The following is a 21201-nucleotide window of genomic DNA, read 5'->3' as shown; positions in this document are numbered from 1 at the left end:
AATGTTGATTTTCAGCAAATGCTTTATTGTATTAATCCATTTAGTGTTACATTTGATAATAGACTATATGTAATCTACTAGATGTATAGAAAAAATATTTCGTCAAATCGTATATTTATTTCAAAGTATTTAACAATATAAAGCAGTTTCGACATGAAACTAGATGAGTACATATCTGCGTCAGGCTATTTAGCTACATGTACAATTCACAGATCAGAATACATATATTTGTACTAATTGTGTTTAGTGAAAATATTTGATCTCATACGTATAAATATAAAATTTGATAAAAAATGCTAATTTACAGAACATAATGTTAATTTTTGGTTGACGTGTTATTACGATTCGCTGTTTAATTTAGCGATTAAACGAAACGAGAGGATCAATCATCTACATTTTTAATCGTAAATATTTAATGCTTTTAAGTGCATAAAAAGAAAAAAATAGTGCCATGCAAAGTTTCAGTTACTATTGATATCATTATATCGATATTATGAACGAGAAATAAAATACAATAAAATATAGTCGAAATGTTTCAGCATTTTCCAACTTATTCACCGTCTCTCCACAGGACGATATGTTATAATCTGAGACTTGGCTCTTGTGAATAATGCTATTCCCAAGAGTCAGCCTCAGGGAATTTCTGGTTCGTTTTTCGTGCATCAGCTACGTCCGTACGGTCCTTCCGCTTCCGGCGTCGTTTCCCTGTGCACATAACAAAAATCGGTTTATGCGCGACGACATAACCCTTCGAGTTTATTAGTTGGTACTAATACTTCATTTTTAATCGATTATTTCATAGATGAATTTATATAGTATTTCGACACATACACACAGAAAAAGAGAGAAATAAAACATATCATTAACGTGTTGTAAATTAGAAAATTTTCTATTTCACACAGTCATTCTATTGAAACATTACAATATCATCATTAATATGTGACATAACACATGTGTTATAAAATATTCGAATGATTCGTAGACAACAAATCTTGTCTCGATACTACAGTTTTAATTCTATTAATCATTCCATTATAAAAAATAAAGATTACAAGATTGTACTTATTTTAGTTGTCAATTTATGGAACTGGATATTGCTATTATACAGGTGAAATATAAAATAATTTTGTGAAATCCGGTAATAAAAGTAGAATGAAGTATTTTGAGTAATTTCGTTCTATATTTTGTAATTTACGGTAAATATCACGAGTCGGTACAAATTTAAACAAAATTGAAATTTTTGTTTGAAAGCAGCGTAGAAGTTTGAGTAATACAATTTCTCTTATCAATTAATACAATACCAATAAGTTAACAATCTGATCACAGAAATACAGTTACAAGTGACCACAATTTCATCAATTTTGCACATAACAAAATCGAAATTGTCTTTCACAATGTATTGTCTTACAGTATGTAAATCGTTAATTACAAAGATTCTTCTTATGTAAAGTGCAACAACTCTGTCTTTCCTTTCCTTAAACAGGATGTAAAAGACTCATATATAAAAAAGAGTGTAAAAACTTTCTTAAATAAAATGTAAAAATGTAAATATATAAAATTCTTAGTTTATAAAAATGCCTCAAAAACACATTCTGATAAATAACTTTCCTAAAAAGCGTATATCCATTCTTTTAATAATTATTAATTGCAAAAGTCTTAAAGCACTTAGTTTTATAATATAAGAGCTCTAATCGAACTTTATTATGATAATTATTATGATGTCATTATTTCACTTTTATGAAAACAATTTATATATCCGCTTTTTTAGACTGGTCATTAGTTAAATTGTATACACAACGCCCAGCCATCGTGGGTAGGTAGATGGAGATTCCCTACGGCGAAGTAAAGAGTACAAAACAAACTTTTTGCTGAAACTTCGTTTTGCAATCAGTAGATGTGTAACTGAATCAATTTTCGACCAAATCATTCTCCTCGTAAACGAAGTTACATATACAAACACTTTGTTGTGCATCTTTAACTTATCTTTACATGAGAAACCACCATTCGGTTCGCTGCCACGATAGTTGAGACATTTTGTATACATCGTCACATGTAGCTCCAATTTCAGTTCCGTTGCATAATAATTGCAAGTTCTATACATTTATCAAATGAAATATTTTATAAAAACATGTATAAAATATTAAATACAAAAAAAACATGATCATTAAATAATGAAAATCATATATACTAACAATATAGCTTAAAACAAGGATTCCTCTCCTTGACTGTATAGTACCCAGGGCCTCTTTTGAATTAAAAAATAAATACTTTCTAAAAACGTCATCGAACTATTTATGCTTTAAAGTAGAAACAAATTAAGTAAATTTAAGGAATTGACGATCGAGCACCAGGAACAGTCAGCTATCGTTGCGTTGTCAACAGCATTATTCTTCGAAACTCGAGTAAAAATCACATTTCATTTCCTTCAATCCGTCTTAATCGCAATGTAATAAAGAAAAATTATAGTAAAAATTTTTGCCAACATGATAAACAAACATTTGCCTGTACTGAATCGTTGTTCAACCCGACTTACATCAGATGGATCAAAGAACAATTCTGAATCATTTTGTTTCTTATCATTTGACATAAATTTTTTTCTATCAAGCGCCAAGGTATTTTTCGAGCTATGGAATTTTTCTACTACTATCGGTTTCGTTTTCGATTGTTTTTTCGTCCGGTTTCCTGGATGAGGACTAGCTGACGGGGAAGAAGCTGTACTAGACGTCTTTTTCAAGGAAAACGAAGATTCAACTGACGCTTCACTTTCTTTATACTTTGTCGAAACGGATGACTTTCTCTCAGACAATTTATTACTACACGAACCAGTTTGCATTGACACAGATTGTTGACTCGTGCCTTTGTTAGAATTATATTTCTTTGTTTTTCCCGGCTTGCAGCTACGATTGCTTAATATCAACGAATTATGACGATCGTCTTTGGCCGTGTTCGACGACTTATTTTCAGTATTTTTTGGAACTTCCCTCGTGTCGTCTACCTTGTTATCGTTATCAGATCCCGCGTTTCGTTTCATTATCGTGTATTTCGGCACCGCGTCCTTCTTTCGTTCGTTCTGGAAATCCGTAGGCAAACTAAGGCTGTTCTTTAATTTGACTTTCTGCTCGACCTTCATTGGCTCTAATAAGAGCGGCTCGACGGCCTCGTGATAACTTCCACGGGGCCTCGACGTGGCTCTCGATCGTTCATGAGGATAGGAGCAAGGGATGATGGACTCTGATGATAATTCGGGGTCATTACCTGTGGCTACTTCCCAGCCATCGTCGTCCTTAGTGGTCTTCACGCCGTTCGTTGGCACGGAGTTTTCCCCTTTCTTCGGCGAGACAGCCCTACAATACAAAAAGTACCAAAATAGGCGCTATCCTCTTTGACATAACCTTTTTTTTTTATAAAAATTCTATGTCCTAAAAAGTAGACGAGTAGAATTAAAGGCGTAAAGAGTTATTGAGAAATTCATTAAATGCCAAGGCAGAAATTACATTAATGACGAGTGTTCGGAGGCACTTGTTCACCGCTACAAGTAAATATATAGTTATTCTATTTTTATATAAATTATCTTTTAGTGTCAGTTATTTCTATTTTTTCCGGCCATTTGCAAAATTTCAGAGTATCAACTCGACGCATAGACTTGATTTGCATATCGAATAGTTTATAGTATACTATATACATTGAGACAGAGAATATACGAAGCAAAGAACGAAGAGAAATTTTTCTTTCGATCATCGAGGAACGTCAGTTTTAAACAACATTACAAATATCATACATAATCCAAACGTTTACAGCAATCAAACTAAACACTACTGTAAATGTATATACGTTGATACGAAGGACCAAATGGCTAATTGACAGAACAACCGAGTCAAAGTTAGAATTCTGTTGTTCGTAAACCACGCGCGATATCGTACAATCAACGTTTCTTACATACATCATTTTGCAATCATTTTCGTGCAACCATATCCTGTTGTGTATCTAACTGCTGTAATATGTTGAGATATGTAAAATTTTCTATACGCAGGATACTGTGCTCGAACGTTCGAAACATTCACGGGTACAAGTCACGCGTATTTGTCGTGTTTACGTATGCATTTCGCGATCGTGCATAAAAAGGCGTCGATCTCTCTCCCGTGTACGCATTGTACCGATTACTTTTATACCGAACGAGCACGATTATTGGGCAAAGTTTACGCAAAAAATAGATCAATTGCCTTTAATCGTGCGCTATCGAGCATTAAAGAGTGGGAAGAATTTATTCGGTGCACGTGTTGAAGCTTGCCGCGGAAATGTTACCGCAACTGTGACCACAACTTATGAATATGCAGCATCACGTGCGTGCATGCGGTGTACATCGTCGTTAAGTATGGCTGATCAGTGCAAGAATGTCAGATATCCTGTCAACTGGGAATTTTCTTCCAATCCGTGCCTTTCGCGAACATCAACCATGTCACCAGCTGGAATGGCTGAAGTTAACGAGTCTTCGAATCGCTCCTTCTCCCCCTGCGTTAACGAACCTAACTCAGGATATATTTTGACTTGACGGTATTCACAAGTCGAAACGGCTGCGTAAATTGTGCATTTTTATGGTTGTAAATCACGTTAAGATACTTTCTCTATTCTTGAACTTTGTCGAGGCTGAAACAGGTTTCGATGAAAGCGTATACCTCGAAATCGAGAGGGTTTGATGCGGATTGCTATGAATCTGTAATTAGAGATCTTTTGTTGCAAAATAATGATAAATTATACTAAATACGACACCTGCTTAATAATAAAAACAATAATAACAGTGAGCAACAACGATGCCGGCCGAGCAACCAAGAGTTGAGAATTTTTCTCCAGAACGAAAATACCAGTTCTTAAAGAGATAGAAAAGAAATGGTAAGGGAAGAGACAGTTAATGTAAAAGAAAGAAAGTAAGAGTAAGGCGGGAAGACTTGGAGAAACTGAGAAAATAACAAGTGAGAGAATCGAATGTAATCGAAAAGATCTAGACCTGATTGATACCTTGGAGATTATGAATAGAAAATAGGGAAAGAATTAGGAAAAGTTAAAAATGTAAAAGATTTTTAAATAGAAATAGAATTAATATCCTGGCCACCAAATTTGTACAGAAATGATTGGATTGCCGTAGAAAAAATCGTGAGATGCGTAGATAAAAAATAATATTTTTGAAAAGGTGGAAAAAGCGCAGGTAGATGATATAAACGATAAAGACCTTATGGCAGTGTTGTAATTGCGGCGCATGCTCGAGTTCAAAAATAAATTAAATTAGCGTATATTCGTTCAATTCTTGGTTTTATTTTCAGAAAAATAATTCATTCTAGTAAAACATGTCGTTTACGATCTCCCTAAGATACGCAACGATTCGTATACCCGTTTCATTGCATCCCTTCCAACAGTATATAGCGAATCTCAGTCCGCGCAAGTAGTGCTCCATCCTGTGCATTGTTCCATTAAAACTAATCCTTTCGAAGGGATTGAAACGAATTCTGCAATAAAATGTTGCAATTACATATATAAACTTTTAAACAAGTAGTCGCACACAGCAACATATACTGTTACCGTCAAAGAAAAAGTAATTGATTAATAACGTAAAATGACGTAATATACGTTACAATTGAGTTATTTATTTACGTACGCTGTTAATATAAATTTTAGATTGCGAAAGCAGGAAAGGAGTTTCTGTAATTTACTGAATTTCGTAATTAAGAGGTCAACGCACCGTCAGGATGATATGATATTGCTCCAGAAATGTAAAGGCGCTATCCTCGTGGAAAACGAGGAAAGAATGTCCTTATCCTTTGAACAAGCCTTAACGCATTTTGTTGGAGGTACGATCCCATTGTCACAACCCTGACAGCAATCCTATGAGACAGACAGATCAGACTCGCTGGCAACGCGGTATTAATAAGGCGCCCACGTGCCCGACCAATTACTACGTTCATAACTCTCGTCATTTCACGGAATGGTAACTGCGTTATAACTACAAACACAACGGGTGACTGCCAAGCATTTTATTACATCCCAGACCGAAACCTTGAACTTTGTGCATCTCGTATCTGTGTAAACGTAAACTTCCGCGAAAGCATTGAATAACAAGGAATTCTATGCGAGTATAGCTCGAATTATTTCAGGACATTCCGATTATTATTCCGAAACTAGATATTCCCATTCGCGTTCGCCGGTTAATGTATGCGAACGTGTCTCGAATCGAGACAACGTGTTGCGTGTAAAGGGATGCGAGTTACGGCCCCATAGTTTTTCAAGTATTCGTGACCATACGATATTATTGTCAATGAAAGTTTACAGATTCCGAAAGACTGACGATGATTTGATCAAAAGAACGAAGTGAGTTTAAATTTGTTACATACGACCATACAAGTTTCTTCTCTGATAAGATATTCGTTTATGTTTAATCTGAAACGAGAGCCTATACGTAAACAGGTAGATGTCCTGGAATTTTCAACAATATTTTAAACAGAAAATGCTATTTGAAAATTACAAGATGAGTAAAATTTCGCAATAAAAGTTTTCTCAAACTTCTTTCGCTCTTTATGTTCTTCTCGTCAAATTAAAATACCTGAATTGTCTTTGATATTCGAAGGATTTAATGCGAATCTTCGTAACTTAATTTCAAATGTAAAAAGAGGTTGATAGTAGGGTAGAGAAAAAATTAATTTCCCAGAATGCGAAATCGACTCGGAAATAACGCTAATGAGGTAGCAGCCCAACGAGTATACATACTTTGAAGAAAAAGACAGTGAAAGATGAAAATAAATTGCAAAAAGAAAAGAAAAATTGGAGGCATGTTAAACGCATTACAGCCGCGATCCCGAAGGCATAATACAGATACAGGGGTTGTGCTCGGATACAAGATATACTAGCTGCTCTAAAGTATTTGCATTATGCATGGAAATCTACTACCTCCTGCTAGGTGCAAGTACCTTTTTCAAACCACAAACATTATCTCGACGCATGAAAATATCATCAGATATTCCCATAAAGCCAACCCATTAGACGTCAATACTGTTTCTAACAGATATAATACGTCTGACTTTTTCGCTTATTTTCTCTGTCAATCTCATGCAACCCGATAACATGACACTTACATAAAACGCGCCTCGTTCTTCACTGGGAATGTTGACATCTTACTTAGAAAATACCGACACAACATTATAATTTCGCTTTCAAAGATTTATGCCATACAGTTAAAATACAATGGAATTGATTCCATGGAATCAAACGATACAAAAACATTATACTTTTATTAATACTCTACTGATTACCGATACTTCCTTTTCATTGAGTCGCAGAAAAGAGTTCTACAAAACGTTAAAAATCATACGGTTACGATGAAATAGATAAAACGTTAGGTTACCTCCTCGAAAGCTAAAGAAACAAAGTGATGGTTCTTGTCTATCAAAATAACACTTCTGACCGTGCGAAGATTATTTACAATTAGATTGTACCGGCATGGCACTCGACGATCGGCGATCCTACAGCGTTATTACTGGCTTTTTCCGTAATAAGCCAATTTATCCCGAACGCGGTTAAATTTTAATCTTTTTCTAATCTGCGGCACTGGAAGAGGCTACGTATTGGCCAGATCGGATCCACCGCTTCAAGGCAGGTAATTACGAGAGTGGTCGAGCGCGGTAACCTGTTTCATCGTGGCAATTAATATACACACGTGGAAGAATGGGACAATTTTTTTTGGCCGCATTAGTAATGAAACATACGAGGCATAAATGAAATTTATTGAACAGTCTCGGAACGATCGAAGTATAAATTCGTGTCCCGTGGTTCGATAACCGTGTCGACCAAGTTCGACCTGCCTAATGGCCGTTCGACGTAATAAAAATTCTCACTGTTGCTACAACGTTCGCGTCGTTCGTACCACTTGCTGCATGGTGACGAGCAGGAATTTATTGCGATCAACTCACCGGCTCGATACCGACGCAACCGAAGTAGATGTCTAATAATCTCTTTAATAAACGAATTGCCGTTGCAATAAATAACATTTAATAGGCGTGCTACGTGCGATTCCTTTCGAAGGTGGGAAGTAATCTAGCTGGGCCGAGGGTTAATGTCCCGCCGCGCCGGTTGATATTAATAGCTTAATGCACAGCCGCACAGTGATCCGCCTCGTAAATCGTCATTACTTGCCGCGAATTGCTTCGATTCGCGGGCTGTCCATTGAAATCACCAGGGTGTAGTTACGCCGCCAGATATGCAAAGTGACCAGACTCTTCGTCACCGCTGTTTCTTGCGCGCACGAAGAAAAGTTTTAATTACACGCGGGGTAATGAGATATTGCCGTCTGCTTTCATTTGCAGAGCAAATTATAATTTTAAACTGATAATACGTTGTTCGATTTGTTTTATCAACGTCCTCGGAATGCAAATGCCTACTCGCTCGATAATAAAATTATTAATGCGTTTTTAAAAGTATAATGTCAATAACATTTCCTTTTTAACTAACGTTACAAAGAAAAACTGACATAATACGTTTCACTGCACTCCGTCTGATCCTATTTACACTATGTTAACGAGTAATTAAGGATATACTACGAAACAAGTCGAACAAAAGTTAAAACTTGTTGCAGACGTTAACCGCACTTAACGATAATCAGACTAATATATTCGAATAACGTACGCTATATTTATTCAATACGAGCATTGTAAGCTATTCAATTAATACAGCAACGTTATCTTTCTATAAACGAAAATGAATAATATAATTGAAAGTCCTTTATACTATCAATTATAAAGTAAGGATGAGACTTGTATCATTTTTCATCCTCATATCAACCACCTTCAAACCGATTACGCTATAACCAATTTTCGCGATACTTCGATAACAAAACAAACGTACAAATTTCCCTACAATCTGCACTTTCGTCCACCTTCGATCCACCTCCGCTTGCCTCAAACCACTTAACCATAGGAACGAACCAGATGTAAAGCCTAGAACAAACCCTATTTCAAAAGAATAATCACACACGACCAGTCTTTCTTGGTAAAGAAGAATAAACGAGACAAGCGACAATAACAAACAAGAGTACTCAAAATTAATAAAGCACCGCGAGGGTATCGAAACTATGTCCGTGGATAGGCGCGCGCAGTCACGGCACGCGAACCAACATCGTCGATAAATTACTGGTCGCGCACGGTGTTTCCGCGTGACACGAAAGCTTCGTCCAAAGGAAAGAAGCTTCTCGTGCACACGACCGAAGGATAGCTGGGGCACTCCAGAACGCGGCAACAGATAAAAGTCGCATGCGACACAGAAGCAGTCCGCGATGGTGTTGGCGCGCGTTTGCGGAGTGATGCATTGGTACCGCCAAGTGATATATGCTTATGGGGCATGCCAGAGTACCGAACACGCACATGCACACGCACACGCGCACTCATGCCCAAGACTAGGTAAGAGATACACGTGCGTCCGGCTACGGCGTGTTCATTATGTACTTCGGCGAATCATAAAGCAGACGCGGAGGGGGAGTGAAAAAATGAAGGATTAAAGTCGCGAAGAATTTTCCGACCGGATCCGAGCAACCACGTCGGAGAACGCAAAGAAATCAGACGAGTGCGTATGTGTGTGTTGAGGCCACGACTTTTCCGATCGATATGATTTAAATGGCGTTTTAAGAAAGCGAGATCCACTGAGAAAGAAAAAACGGCGCGCCGGTGTTCAACTCAAATTGTAATTTATACGGCTATTACCGGGCCACACGTTGACCATTATAAATTGTCGCTGTATCTGCTGGCGTTCTTATTTATAGTTGGCAAATAAATACCGCGATAATACGCCGCGGCCACGGCGTATTTGCGATTCTAATAGCCGTGCATTTAGCACGGCGCGGTACATTCGGGTAAACGCGAATGACGCATGGCGAGGGTAATTAAGCAATTACGGGAGTACAATGTTCTTGTCGCTCGGGGGAGAATAAATGTTCGCGTGCCGTCCTGGGATTGTAACGAGGAAAGTGATTTCGAATGGAATTAAATTCCTGTAACTTGTGCGCAGGGAGATGGTTTATTTTTCAGGGTGAATTTTTAAGTACTTATATAAATACTTGGGCTTAGAAATTGTAATTTTTAACGAGTTATGCTCGATGAAACTTGGATACAGTAGGAACTAAACTTACTAGAAATGATCGATGTTAAGTATTTATTGATGACGAGGAGTATAAAGAATTAACTAAATTTGAATTTATGAAGATATTGTAAATGAATAGAATTAATTAATTAATTAATTAACCTTGCTTATAGAATAACGACGTTAATTTAAGAAGTTTCTGACCAACCTACAGAATCCAAAATACTGTTTATCAATGGGCCGTTTGGTTCGATAAAAAATGCCTATGGTCAAGGTAGAACAAGTCAAAAAGAAAGTGAACAGAAATGTACAGCGATTCAACAGAGGTAGTAATTATCGTTAGAAATTTCGTAAAATTTCCTTAGCTTGGCAAATTCAGATTTTTATGAATGCAAGGAAATGAAGAATCTCTAGAGATATGTTTCAAATCTGAAATATTAAATTATAGATTACGCACTTTACCGTGGATAGTTTGTATATACATTTTTGCACGTTTAAATGTGCCATAAATACACGAACATCCGCAGTCTAGTTATCATTAGTAGCTGTTATGTCTTCTCCTAGAGAACATAAAATCTTTCAAATTTCTTATAGATCATCAAAGTCTCGCGTCCTGAATTCTTGTACCTAACTAAATACATACTTAACATTTTGTGTTGCATTAATTATGTACATAGCTGTCGAACGAATGAGTATCTTTAATCATTTCGTGCGACGTATAATAATGTTGATAATTCAACAGCATAGTAACTAAACGGTAAAATGAACAGAAGAAACTGGTACAGGATACTCACCAACGAACTAGTTTGATTGCGAGCACATATGTAGCATTTTTTTTTTTTTTTTAGTAAAGAAGTGTATCCTCCGATTCCAATTTGAAAATCCATCCGCAGTAGCTGTCCACGTGTCAGATGTAACTGATTCATACGCGTGCATTTGCATTGCGGTCGCGTCCTCGTCGAGCGACACGACACGTTATTCGAAGCGTGTTACATTATTCTAATCAAGACCCTAATACCAGCATACTTTTGCTTTTATTCGCACGTGGGCAATGCGGCTCGTTTGTACTCGTAATAGTCGCGATCGGGCAGGGTATTATATGTCGCCGCGATTCGACTCTACGGACGGTTTCGAGCTGTCTTTTCATTCCAAACAAACCATTTTCTCTCTAAATTTTCTCAAACATATCGGTTTATATAGTACAATTTAATACGGATAGGTTTTGTTCCACTAATCATTCTCAACTTGGTCATTAATAACCATAAGAAGTGCGTGTGACCTCAAACAAACAATAAAAAAAGAAAAATATTCTCTCTATTTCCTTTCCTACTTTCCCACGAGGGATTCCACAAAAGCTTTGGGAAAACTAAATTAGATTTGGCTTATTATTTTATAAATTATAAAGTATTATGTATCTATATATGAGTAATCAATCGTTTTGAATATTACATGGAATATCTTGACAGTACTACATTTGAGATATAAGGTTTCTAGTTAATCCACTGAATATAAAAATTGCTTAATTTGTAGAAAGACAAGATGAAGGACTTTATTTTTTTTCAAATCTCTTCTTGCAAAAATATCAATATTAAGTACATTTTTAAATAAAAATTAATAATAAATAAGGATATTATCTTTGATTAATCGACCAAGTTGTAACCATTTTCCAACTTGCGGTATAATAATAATTGTATTGATTAAGAGAATTATATATATATGTCGGGTTTACATTAGAATTAGGGTTAGGGGCGTGAAACGAATCTTCGTTTGGGTTACACGTTGTCGTTACGCAATAGAGAAGACATTGACTAGTGCAAATACGATTATTATAGAACCGGACAAGTAACCGCGGTAGTTAGGTACTCGAGAAACTAATGACAATGATCCTAGGTTCAATAACGAATCCGCGGTCGACGGGATGATAGATGAACGTACTCACAAAATCTAAGTCGGACGCGTAATATTCACTGATCGTAAAGAGTTACTCCTTTCATCAATGAGATCGCGAGCGAGAATGCCTTTCCCGTCCCGATGATGCCACAGAGGAAAACTATAATGGGGTGTGTCTAAGGATACGAGATCATCGGATTCGTCGAGAAAAGCCTTCGTTCAGAAAGTAAGGGAAATTGGCGTTGCTGCTAATTGGTCAATCTCCATATCGGTGGTTAGAAAAAGATGCTAGCCGCCCTCGAGGGAAAGTTGCTAGTGGGAGACGCCGCTCGTTGAAAAATATGTCTCCCCTATCTTCCCGTAGTTGGGACAAAGACTGTTTGTCTGTTTGAAGGACTTTAGTTAACTAAACCTTAAGATTTATAACGGGCCCTCGGGCTAGCCGAACATGTACTGCGGAGACGCATCGACATCTGGCAATCATCTTACTCGAAGAATAGGGTCTGCGTGTGGAGAGCCACGGGACAGAAACCGTTGGAATGTTTACTGTCGCGTGTCGCCACGAATATTTCTTTTAAGGAGAGCTATAGAATTACTCCATACCTTTGTTAGACAAAGCGTTCATCCCGTGACCGCGGCTACGTTCGGCGACTGACTGTCGCCTCGAGCCCAAGCTCATTATCACAATTCTCGAATAATTACAATCGGGTTGAATAACTACAATTGTTCAATTACAGCTATAGTAGACTCTAGGTTACAATGTTGCGGGATTATCCAAAATTCCAAAGGCTCCGGTGTTCTTTCATCTCCGACATATATATATCCGTTTTATCTATTTAGAACTGCATAACATTAGCTAATAACCAATTTCGTTAAATACATCTTAAAATGTGTAGGGTAATATGAAGGTAAAAGAAAAGACATAATTTTCTTCCACTCTGTCCAACTCCTACAACATCGTCAAAAAGTCAAAGTTGACATATAATTTTTCAACCATATAATAACAAGTTTCCTCCTGGAATAATTTACAACATACCCATCTAAAACACATAATTAAGAAAGTCCAAGTTACTACTTGCTAAAGTACTTGTGTCTAACATTATATGAAACAACATTAATTCCCTCTTTCGATTTCATTCGTAAATCTTGTAGGTTCATTAATCATAGCTTAGAAGTCATTTTTCAATACGCATCGATCAATTTATTGATACTCGCCAGATCGATACTCGATCGGCGCATCCGATAAGTTCCGTCGGCAAGGGCGAGGAACTCTGATTTACTGGCGACTTTAGCATCATGATGATCACGAGAAGGAACGAAGTGGCAAAGGAGTGGACGAAGAAAGAAAAAGCATCGAACGAACCAAGCACAAGAGAGAGAAGAAGAGTACAGGCGGCACGGGAAGCAGGAGAAAGAGGAAGTCAAGACACGCGTGTAACAAGCGTCGCTGGCATTAATTTAAAATGAGCTCTACGACCCTATGCAAATCTTTCGTGTACAGGAAATTCTCAGAAGTCGACTATAGCTTGAAACGTTGTCTCCCTCTGCTCATCCACACCCCTTCTGTCCGCTTTGCGGCGATGCTCGCTTGAAATTATTATTGTGCACACGCGCAACTCATTCCGCACTCTCCTATAACGCGTTAACTTCCTTCTTTTAAACTATGAAACGCTACCTCTTGCCAGCGTTTAATATCCCGCATCCCGCGACATCAACAGTATCATCCTTGGCTAAGATAACTTATGACTATGATGGACTGAGCTATGTGCCGCCACTCGTTACCATCATTATGCTCATTCATCGAAGATACCGCTGTAGATGTTCGCGACAAGCAATAAAATTAGTCGATAGAAATTACGGCGATTGAGCGAAATGCATGATCGAAAAGCAATAAATCAACGAGCCAAGAGAAAAAACAGTCGTAACTATCGAGAAGCTGAGAAATTAACGAGGGAAACTTGGTAATTTTATATCAAGAGGCACAACATAATGCAACATTACATCTGCATAATATGTTGCCTTATGTGTTCAAAATTTGGGAAAAGTTTCATTTATATAAGATTCATAGGTGGTGTAGAGGAGATAGTTAACACGTTTGCCATTATACTGAATTAAAGCAATACGTTTACCGGATACTATGTTCTGTTTTTTGAATTATGACTACAATATATACATACAATCATATACAGGCTGTTCACGCTATCAGTAGTTTGGCCAATGTTTTTCTCAAACGGTAAACGATAAGTACGAGGAAAAAATGAAAGAGAAAGAAGATGAAAGGTTGTAAATGAAATACGTATTCACGATAATACCTTTTTTGCAAGTGGAAAAATGCATGTTCATTTTGCAGCTGCACTAGTTTTTCTTTTAATGAAAGGCTTCCCTTTTGTTTGCATAAATCGAATTCTTTTGTCATTCTACGAAAAAAAGATAAATAGAGTGACATGGCCGGACACTGATTAAACTTAAAAATATTTTAACTTTAATTTTGTAGAATTTATCATATGTAAGACAAAGAAAACATAGATACAAGGGTACTCCGTTTCATCTTTCCTTGTTTTTCATAAAGAGATATTATCGTGAATATGTAGTTGATTTATAAACATTCGTCTTTTTTCTCTTTCATTTTTTCCTCATACTTATCATTTATGAGAAAAATACTGGGTACTAATAGCGTTAACAATCTGTATATAAAGTTAAAAAATAAAATCTGAATATCACACATGTGGTGATAGTGTGATGCTGGTAGTGAATATGTTAAAGGTTATTCAAGGGTTGTTTAAAGTTAAGAAACCTGTGATGTAAGAATGATTCATTAAGAATAAATCGTTTGATTCCAAACTAAAAATATATATGTATTCATTGTAATTATGCTTACTCATACGAGGATAATTTCCGTTTACGATCTCCTGCGCCAACAGTCACCCCTAGAGAAGCTTGATAATCAGCATACCTTTGAATCTTATAGGTATTCGTTTTACCTAGAATTTTCATTACTGCGTTAACTTGATCTCGACGGTGTAGTCCTATATATGCAGACGTGTCATTTAACCATGACACATGCACACCTCCTGTAATAGTTATATCAATTACATTAAAATAATAACATAAATGTTGGTGCGGATTATCTAATAAATGAAAGAATTTTGTAACTGTATACTTACCAAACGGACTAAACAATTGAGATATATCATTAAACCTCCACTCTTTTGGGAATGTTATATGTAATATATGATCTCTATTTGGATTAGCTGACAAAGAAAACATATATTATTAACATAAGATTCACCTTAAAATATATGAATAAAAAGGTAAGATTTACTTACGATCTTCTCCGACAAGGTTTATGTACGGAATATCTTTCAATCTTGCTATGAGGAGTCTATAACAAAATAATAAATTAAACACTATAATAGACATGATAAATGATATTAAATGTAATAACACCTACTTGTTTAGAAAAGGGTCGAGTAATGATGAATCCGATAAAACTATCGGCACTTCGGGGTTTTGTAAGGAACCTGAAAAAGAATATTCCTAGTGAAAAAAGTTTACAGATCATGTTCTTAGGATAAAATCATGTCAGTTACTAACCAAGATAATTAGACAATGCAATGAAACATATTCCAGTTATATATGCATCGTAACCGGCCTCGTGACATTTTTCTGCCAGCGTTGAATAACTTCTGCCATTGATAGGTTCCACTTCTGTAATTTTAAACGGTGATTTACTAACTGTTTCTAGCAATATACCTAAATTCGACGATGGTACATTTTCCTTGAATTGCTGCGAATGGCAAATTATTTTTGTATCTAAAATTCTATAAAAAAAATATCATATAATAATCATATTTATTAAAATATAACAGTAATGTTCAGAAAAAACGTAGGAAACTCTTACCTTGGAAATAGACCATGAAGAAGAGACTTAAATTCCAAATATGATTCTGGCAAATATCCAAAAAATTGATGTATTATATGACAGAGATCTAGTAACATATTGTGACCAACTAATAACTTTCCCTGAAATAAAAATATGTATCATTATAGATTACACCTCACTTACTTGATAAATTAAACACGATTAACAAAACGCACAGAATCTGAAATTTTTCTCATGAGTATACTTAATCCAACTGCATGTTGAATTTCTTCTCTTTCTTTCTCTCTTTTTTCAATCTCCCTTTGTTCTTCTTCTTCTTTAGTTCCTAATCTTTGTACAACGAGATTACATCCAAAATTCTCCATTTTACTTTCAATCCTCAATTTATTTGGCCACCTCAGCTTTGCTTCCTGATAAACTAGTCGTCTAATAAAAGCACTACACTTATCAATCACTAGTTCTTCTTCTTCAGAAGTGATGAATTCATCCATCTTTCTACTAAAATGGTTTTCAATTAAATTTCGTTTATATTAATGATGGAGAAACGTTGTTTAAAACTAAAATTATTTTTACCAAATATCTTCGATCTGAGGCCTCTCAACATCCGTAATAGGCAAAATCTCTAATGTTTCATCCCTTATCTTTTGCTTCTCCTCCAATCGTTTGATCAATTTTTCTTCTTCGCTTGCTGTTAAATAAGGAATGCCTAATTTGAAAAGTTTATTGAAGTCGAATTCTTGCGATGCTAAAAACGACATACTGGATGTCTGACACATGAATCTCAAATCCGGAGCTGTACGATTTAAAGGACGTGGAAAAACGTAAAAATTGTATGATCGTTGATTGTACCTACAAAAAAAGAACGATTATATTAACACAAATCTGGAAATATATATAGATACGAACACCCTGTTAATAAGCAATCAGACATACAATCAGTTTATAATAGTAAATTAATATTATAGCTGCCGAAAATGTTGATACTTATTAACTGGATTATTAACTTAACTGAATAAAAAATTACTTTAATAAATTTTCAAATTAGCAAGAATATTTAGTACTTGAAAAATAATAGGTATTTACAAAAATCTATTATATATATGCCATATATTTATCTATTTAGTAAAATATTAATGCATGATATTTTAATTTGAAAACATTTTATTCAGTTAAAATTGCAAAAGTGTTTATTAAGATCAACTTCGTACTTTTGAGTTTGTGTATTGAATGTAAATACAGAAAGGCCAAATTGTATTAGAAGAAAATCCATTGATCCCGATCTCAATTTTGCATAATACTGAGCAGGTGTGTCAAAGGCACCAGCATCAGGCCCTGAATTCAGTCCTGTAAATTCACCATCAATGGCAAGGAATGTTCCATTTTTTATAACTTCGTCCAATTCCACAAGGACTTCTTGAAAATCTGTAAAAATTTTCGAAACTTTACTTGTATCAAACATTGCATTGATTTTAGTTACTTTGTTTATATCCTACTTCATATATATTCGTGATGATTGAGAAAGGAATTTTTAGAATTATTTATAGAATCATTATTAATTATTGATAACATTTATTATTGCATTATAATAAATATCAATCAAGTATAACAACAACGATGCATCTTTTTCATTTATGATAAATTATTATATGTATATATTAAATTTAAGAATAAAACTAGAAAAATATATTAATTTGAAACATAGTAGTAATTCAATTTCGCGCTGATATACGGAAAGGACGTCTTCAGTGATCAAAGGTTGGTAGCATGTAGTGCTTTTAGGATTTTCAAATCTAACGCATTGGTCCGCGTCACAGTGCGATAGTTATTGTTAAATTAGTGTAATAAATAAGTAATTAATCACTACACTACGTTATTTTTATAATGTTCTATGCAAAATAGTACTATGCATAAATAATTGTGACGAAATTCATGATGCGACGTTATAAAATGAATTCAACATTGCGACCAGATGTAATAGAGAAGCGCGGGATTTCTCCGAGAAAAAAGGTAACGCAAATTTTCAAATTGTGAAATATATATATGTATAAACTATATTTTCATTTTCATACAAAGATTTCGTTTGCACACGTACACTACATATACTTAGAAAATAACATTCAACATTTAGAAAAGTAAATACTCGAGAATTTTTTCATTTCAAATAATTCCAACTAAAGATAAAGTAATAGTTTTTCATTTCAAATAATTCCAAGTAAAGATAAAGATAAAATATATATTATATATATAATATAAATTTGAAGAATATCGCAATTTAACTCAGATAATAAATAAAAAGTCATTCATAAATGTAATACAAAATAAATTACATGAATTATTGAAACAATTTAATAAAAAAAGATAAGAATCACATTGAAAGTAATAGCTCTATAGTTATATTAATCACTTAAATGCTTTAACGATACACTTGATAGATATAATCTTTTCTTCTTATCTAAATATACTTAATAAACTTATATCCATGCAAGAAGACATGTTTAAAATAAAAATATCCTTTCACAATAATAACAATCTTTCTTGCTTAAATTTTGAAATATACAGATTGTATAACCAAGGTATCTATTTGTGATTAGTTTGATATTTTGAGAATAAAGGTAATTAGCAATACCTAATGATGCATATATATAAACAAAAAATAAAATTACATATAATACAATGTCAACATATTTCGGATAAGCATAGTATTGAAAAATATTTTATTCATAGTTACTATTTAAATATTTTTAATTACTTATAGTAGGAAATGGATCAGGCTATGAAGTGAAGAAAGTCATATTAATATAAAACATTAAACTTATATTTTCAGTTCCTGCAAATATATAAATTAAATTGAATCAAAAATTATAATATTCATATTTTCATTATTTTAGCTACGCTATATCAGTATGATGTTCATATTATTTATAGATAATTATCTAAGTCTAACCTTATATAACTCTAAAATAACTATATATCTTCCTTTTATATAGATGACATATAGTATATTGCCTAATATATTAAATTCGATTAATAGAGTTTATTATTTGCAATGATATTTTAGAAATACACAGTTATACAAAAATAGATAAATAGTATTGTATTGAGAGATTGATTGTTAAATTTTTTATGGATATATATATAGATAAATAGTATTATATAATAGATAAATAGTATTATATTGAGAGATTGGTTGTTAAATTTTTCATGGATATATATATATATATATATATATATATATATATATATAGCTGACAACATTGTTTCCGTAATATTACTATGTTATAATATCATTATGATAGTGTTATTGTAATACTGTACATTACTTTGATTTCTTTCTTGCACACTGTGATTGACGCTTACATTGCTGGATACTGCTGAATTCTTGCAATTGCAATGCATTTTGTTAAAAATATTATATTTTCTATCACGAGTTCACAATAATTCCATCTTCAGCATTTTGTTTATTTACATCTCATTAATTACATCTCAATAAAAGCTGAAATTTACTATATCCACTCCAAATCATACAAAACATCATAACCTAAAAAGCTGTAGATTACTTTCAAACAATCATATTAGTTATCAAGAGATATAAAAAACACAATATTATATAAAACGTTTCCACCAAAAGTTTATAAGTTACATATGTAATACTGCAATTTCATAAAGTAGTTACAAAATTTTATCAAAATCTATGCAGCAACAATAGCACGTCACGTGAGAAAGACAAATTTTGTTTTATGCTCTAATTTAATCTTTTCCTGATAACTGTTCACATTTTCATACGTTTAATTTTAAATAAACAACGTGTTCGTGTATAGAATTTTCATATTACAAATTAATTATAGAGAAACTACAATATCATAAATATAATTATAAATGTAATAATTATAAATAATCCCACTCTCAATCATCATAAAAGCCGACAGTATAATGTTTATTTTTTACGATTACTCACTCAAAGAAGTCACTTCCATCTTTTTTTAACCTTGCTCTTACTTATCTACACTGAACTTACAACGGACATCTTCTATTTCTTTCCCGGAACTGAAATTAGACGCGAAAATTAACGGGGTCCATCGATCCTACACGATCTTCTCGTAGTTGACCACATTAAGTAAGTAAATCAGAATGAGGACTCTATAGATAAAAATAACATCATACTTGGATTGCCATCTGGAGTATAACTGACATACTATTTCCCCACTCTGCATTTATTATGTTTGAAAATCTAACGTAACGTAACTACCGATGAGGTACAGAGTAGATGGTACATCACGGATCTGATGCTTAATACTTTTTTGTGTCCCACGTTTTTGAGGTCATCATTTTCATGTCACATGTGACGTTATCGACTCTGTATAATACTAGCATAGACGAAATCTCGCTTGTGATACTAGTTTGAATGAAAAGTCTTTTATGAAATTCCGTATGATATAATGAGTAAAATGTAGAATAGCATATCTAATGATCGAATAATAGCAATAAAGTATAGAATTTTATATTTCCACAATATTTCAAACTGCACTACATACTATCAGAGAGGAAATTTCCTCTCTCATAGATAGCTTTTAGAAATATTTAATCCGTATGTTTAGTAATTCAAAATTTTTTACCATTAGTGTTATTACCTGTCTATTTATATTTCTCTTTTATAGAAAATAAATAGATATGCTATTAGAAATAGTACTCGATAAAAAATATTTCTATACTAACATTTTTTACCAATTATGAAAGTTATTTACTACTATTATTTAATAAAGTTGAGCATGTATATAATATTTTTTGGCTTTAACATGTTAAAAGTATGATAACCAAATACAGATATAAGAACATTAGAAAACATATTCGAAATATGAATGTATAATATCATTGAATTTCAATAAAAATAAAAAATTGAAATAAAGTAGAAAGGATCAGAATTACGTCCATGCAAGGATTATATTCAGTCACTGTACAATCAGGCAATGTGTTTCGTCATTTCCTATTGAAGAGTACCGTTAAAGGTCTGCTTATATAGTAAAAGATGAATATAGGTACCACTAGTGAGAAAAGAAAAGGCATATCAGGCAATCTATAGTCGAACTCTAGAACTAAAGTCACACGATATATACGTTTCACATGACCACACTCATAAGTGACAGTCCCTTATCTACGTTATTATTGATAAGTACAGTATAATTGTAATATAATATATAATATATATTATATTATTGTAATATCATCCATAGAATTGTACTTATTGTATGTAAGTAAAAAATGATTTTCACTTTATACTAATGGGAAACTATTTTAAGATTTTGTTTTAAACAGAAATAGAC

The 21201-nt window shown here is 33.9% G+C and overlaps 1 protein-coding gene across 2 annotated transcripts; it reads right to left on the bottom strand.

The window, feature by feature from the left end:
• Positions 1–6: 6 nt before the first annotated feature.
• LOC117235065 (poly(A)-specific ribonuclease PARN-like) lies at positions 7–20018 on the bottom strand. Of its 2 annotated transcripts, XM_033496741.1 has the most exons (12): positions 19839–20018; positions 17092–17305; positions 16457–16732; positions 16099–16381; positions 15902–16023; positions 15595–15821; positions 15452–15521; positions 15327–15382; positions 15165–15251; positions 14879–15071; positions 3256–3344; positions 7–705 (listed from the first exon to the last, which is right to left on the bottom strand). In XM_033496741.1, exons 1-12 carry the CDS (start codon positions 19855–19857, stop codon positions 614–616), a joined length of 1728 nt encoding a protein of 575 aa, XP_033352632.1. In that variant the 5' UTR covers positions 19858–20018; the 3' UTR covers positions 7–613. The 2 variants fall into 2 exon arrangements, with proteins under 2 accessions (XP_033352632.1, XP_033352631.1); XM_033496740.1 differs by lacking the exon at positions 7–705 and having other exon boundaries at positions 863–3344.
• Positions 20019–21201: the final 1183 nt, after the last annotated feature.

This window comes from Bombus vosnesenskii, unplaced genomic scaffold, assembly GCF_011952255.1.
Source record: "Bombus vosnesenskii isolate JDL3184/JDL3185 unplaced genomic scaffold, Bvos_JDL3184-5_v1.1 scf7180000013314, whole genome shotgun sequence".
NCBI lineage: Eukaryota > Metazoa > Arthropoda > Insecta > Hymenoptera > Apidae > Bombus > Bombus vosnesenskii.
The sequence above is the reverse complement of the archived record's forward strand: the minus strand, read 5'-3'. Positions and strand labels throughout refer to the sequence as shown.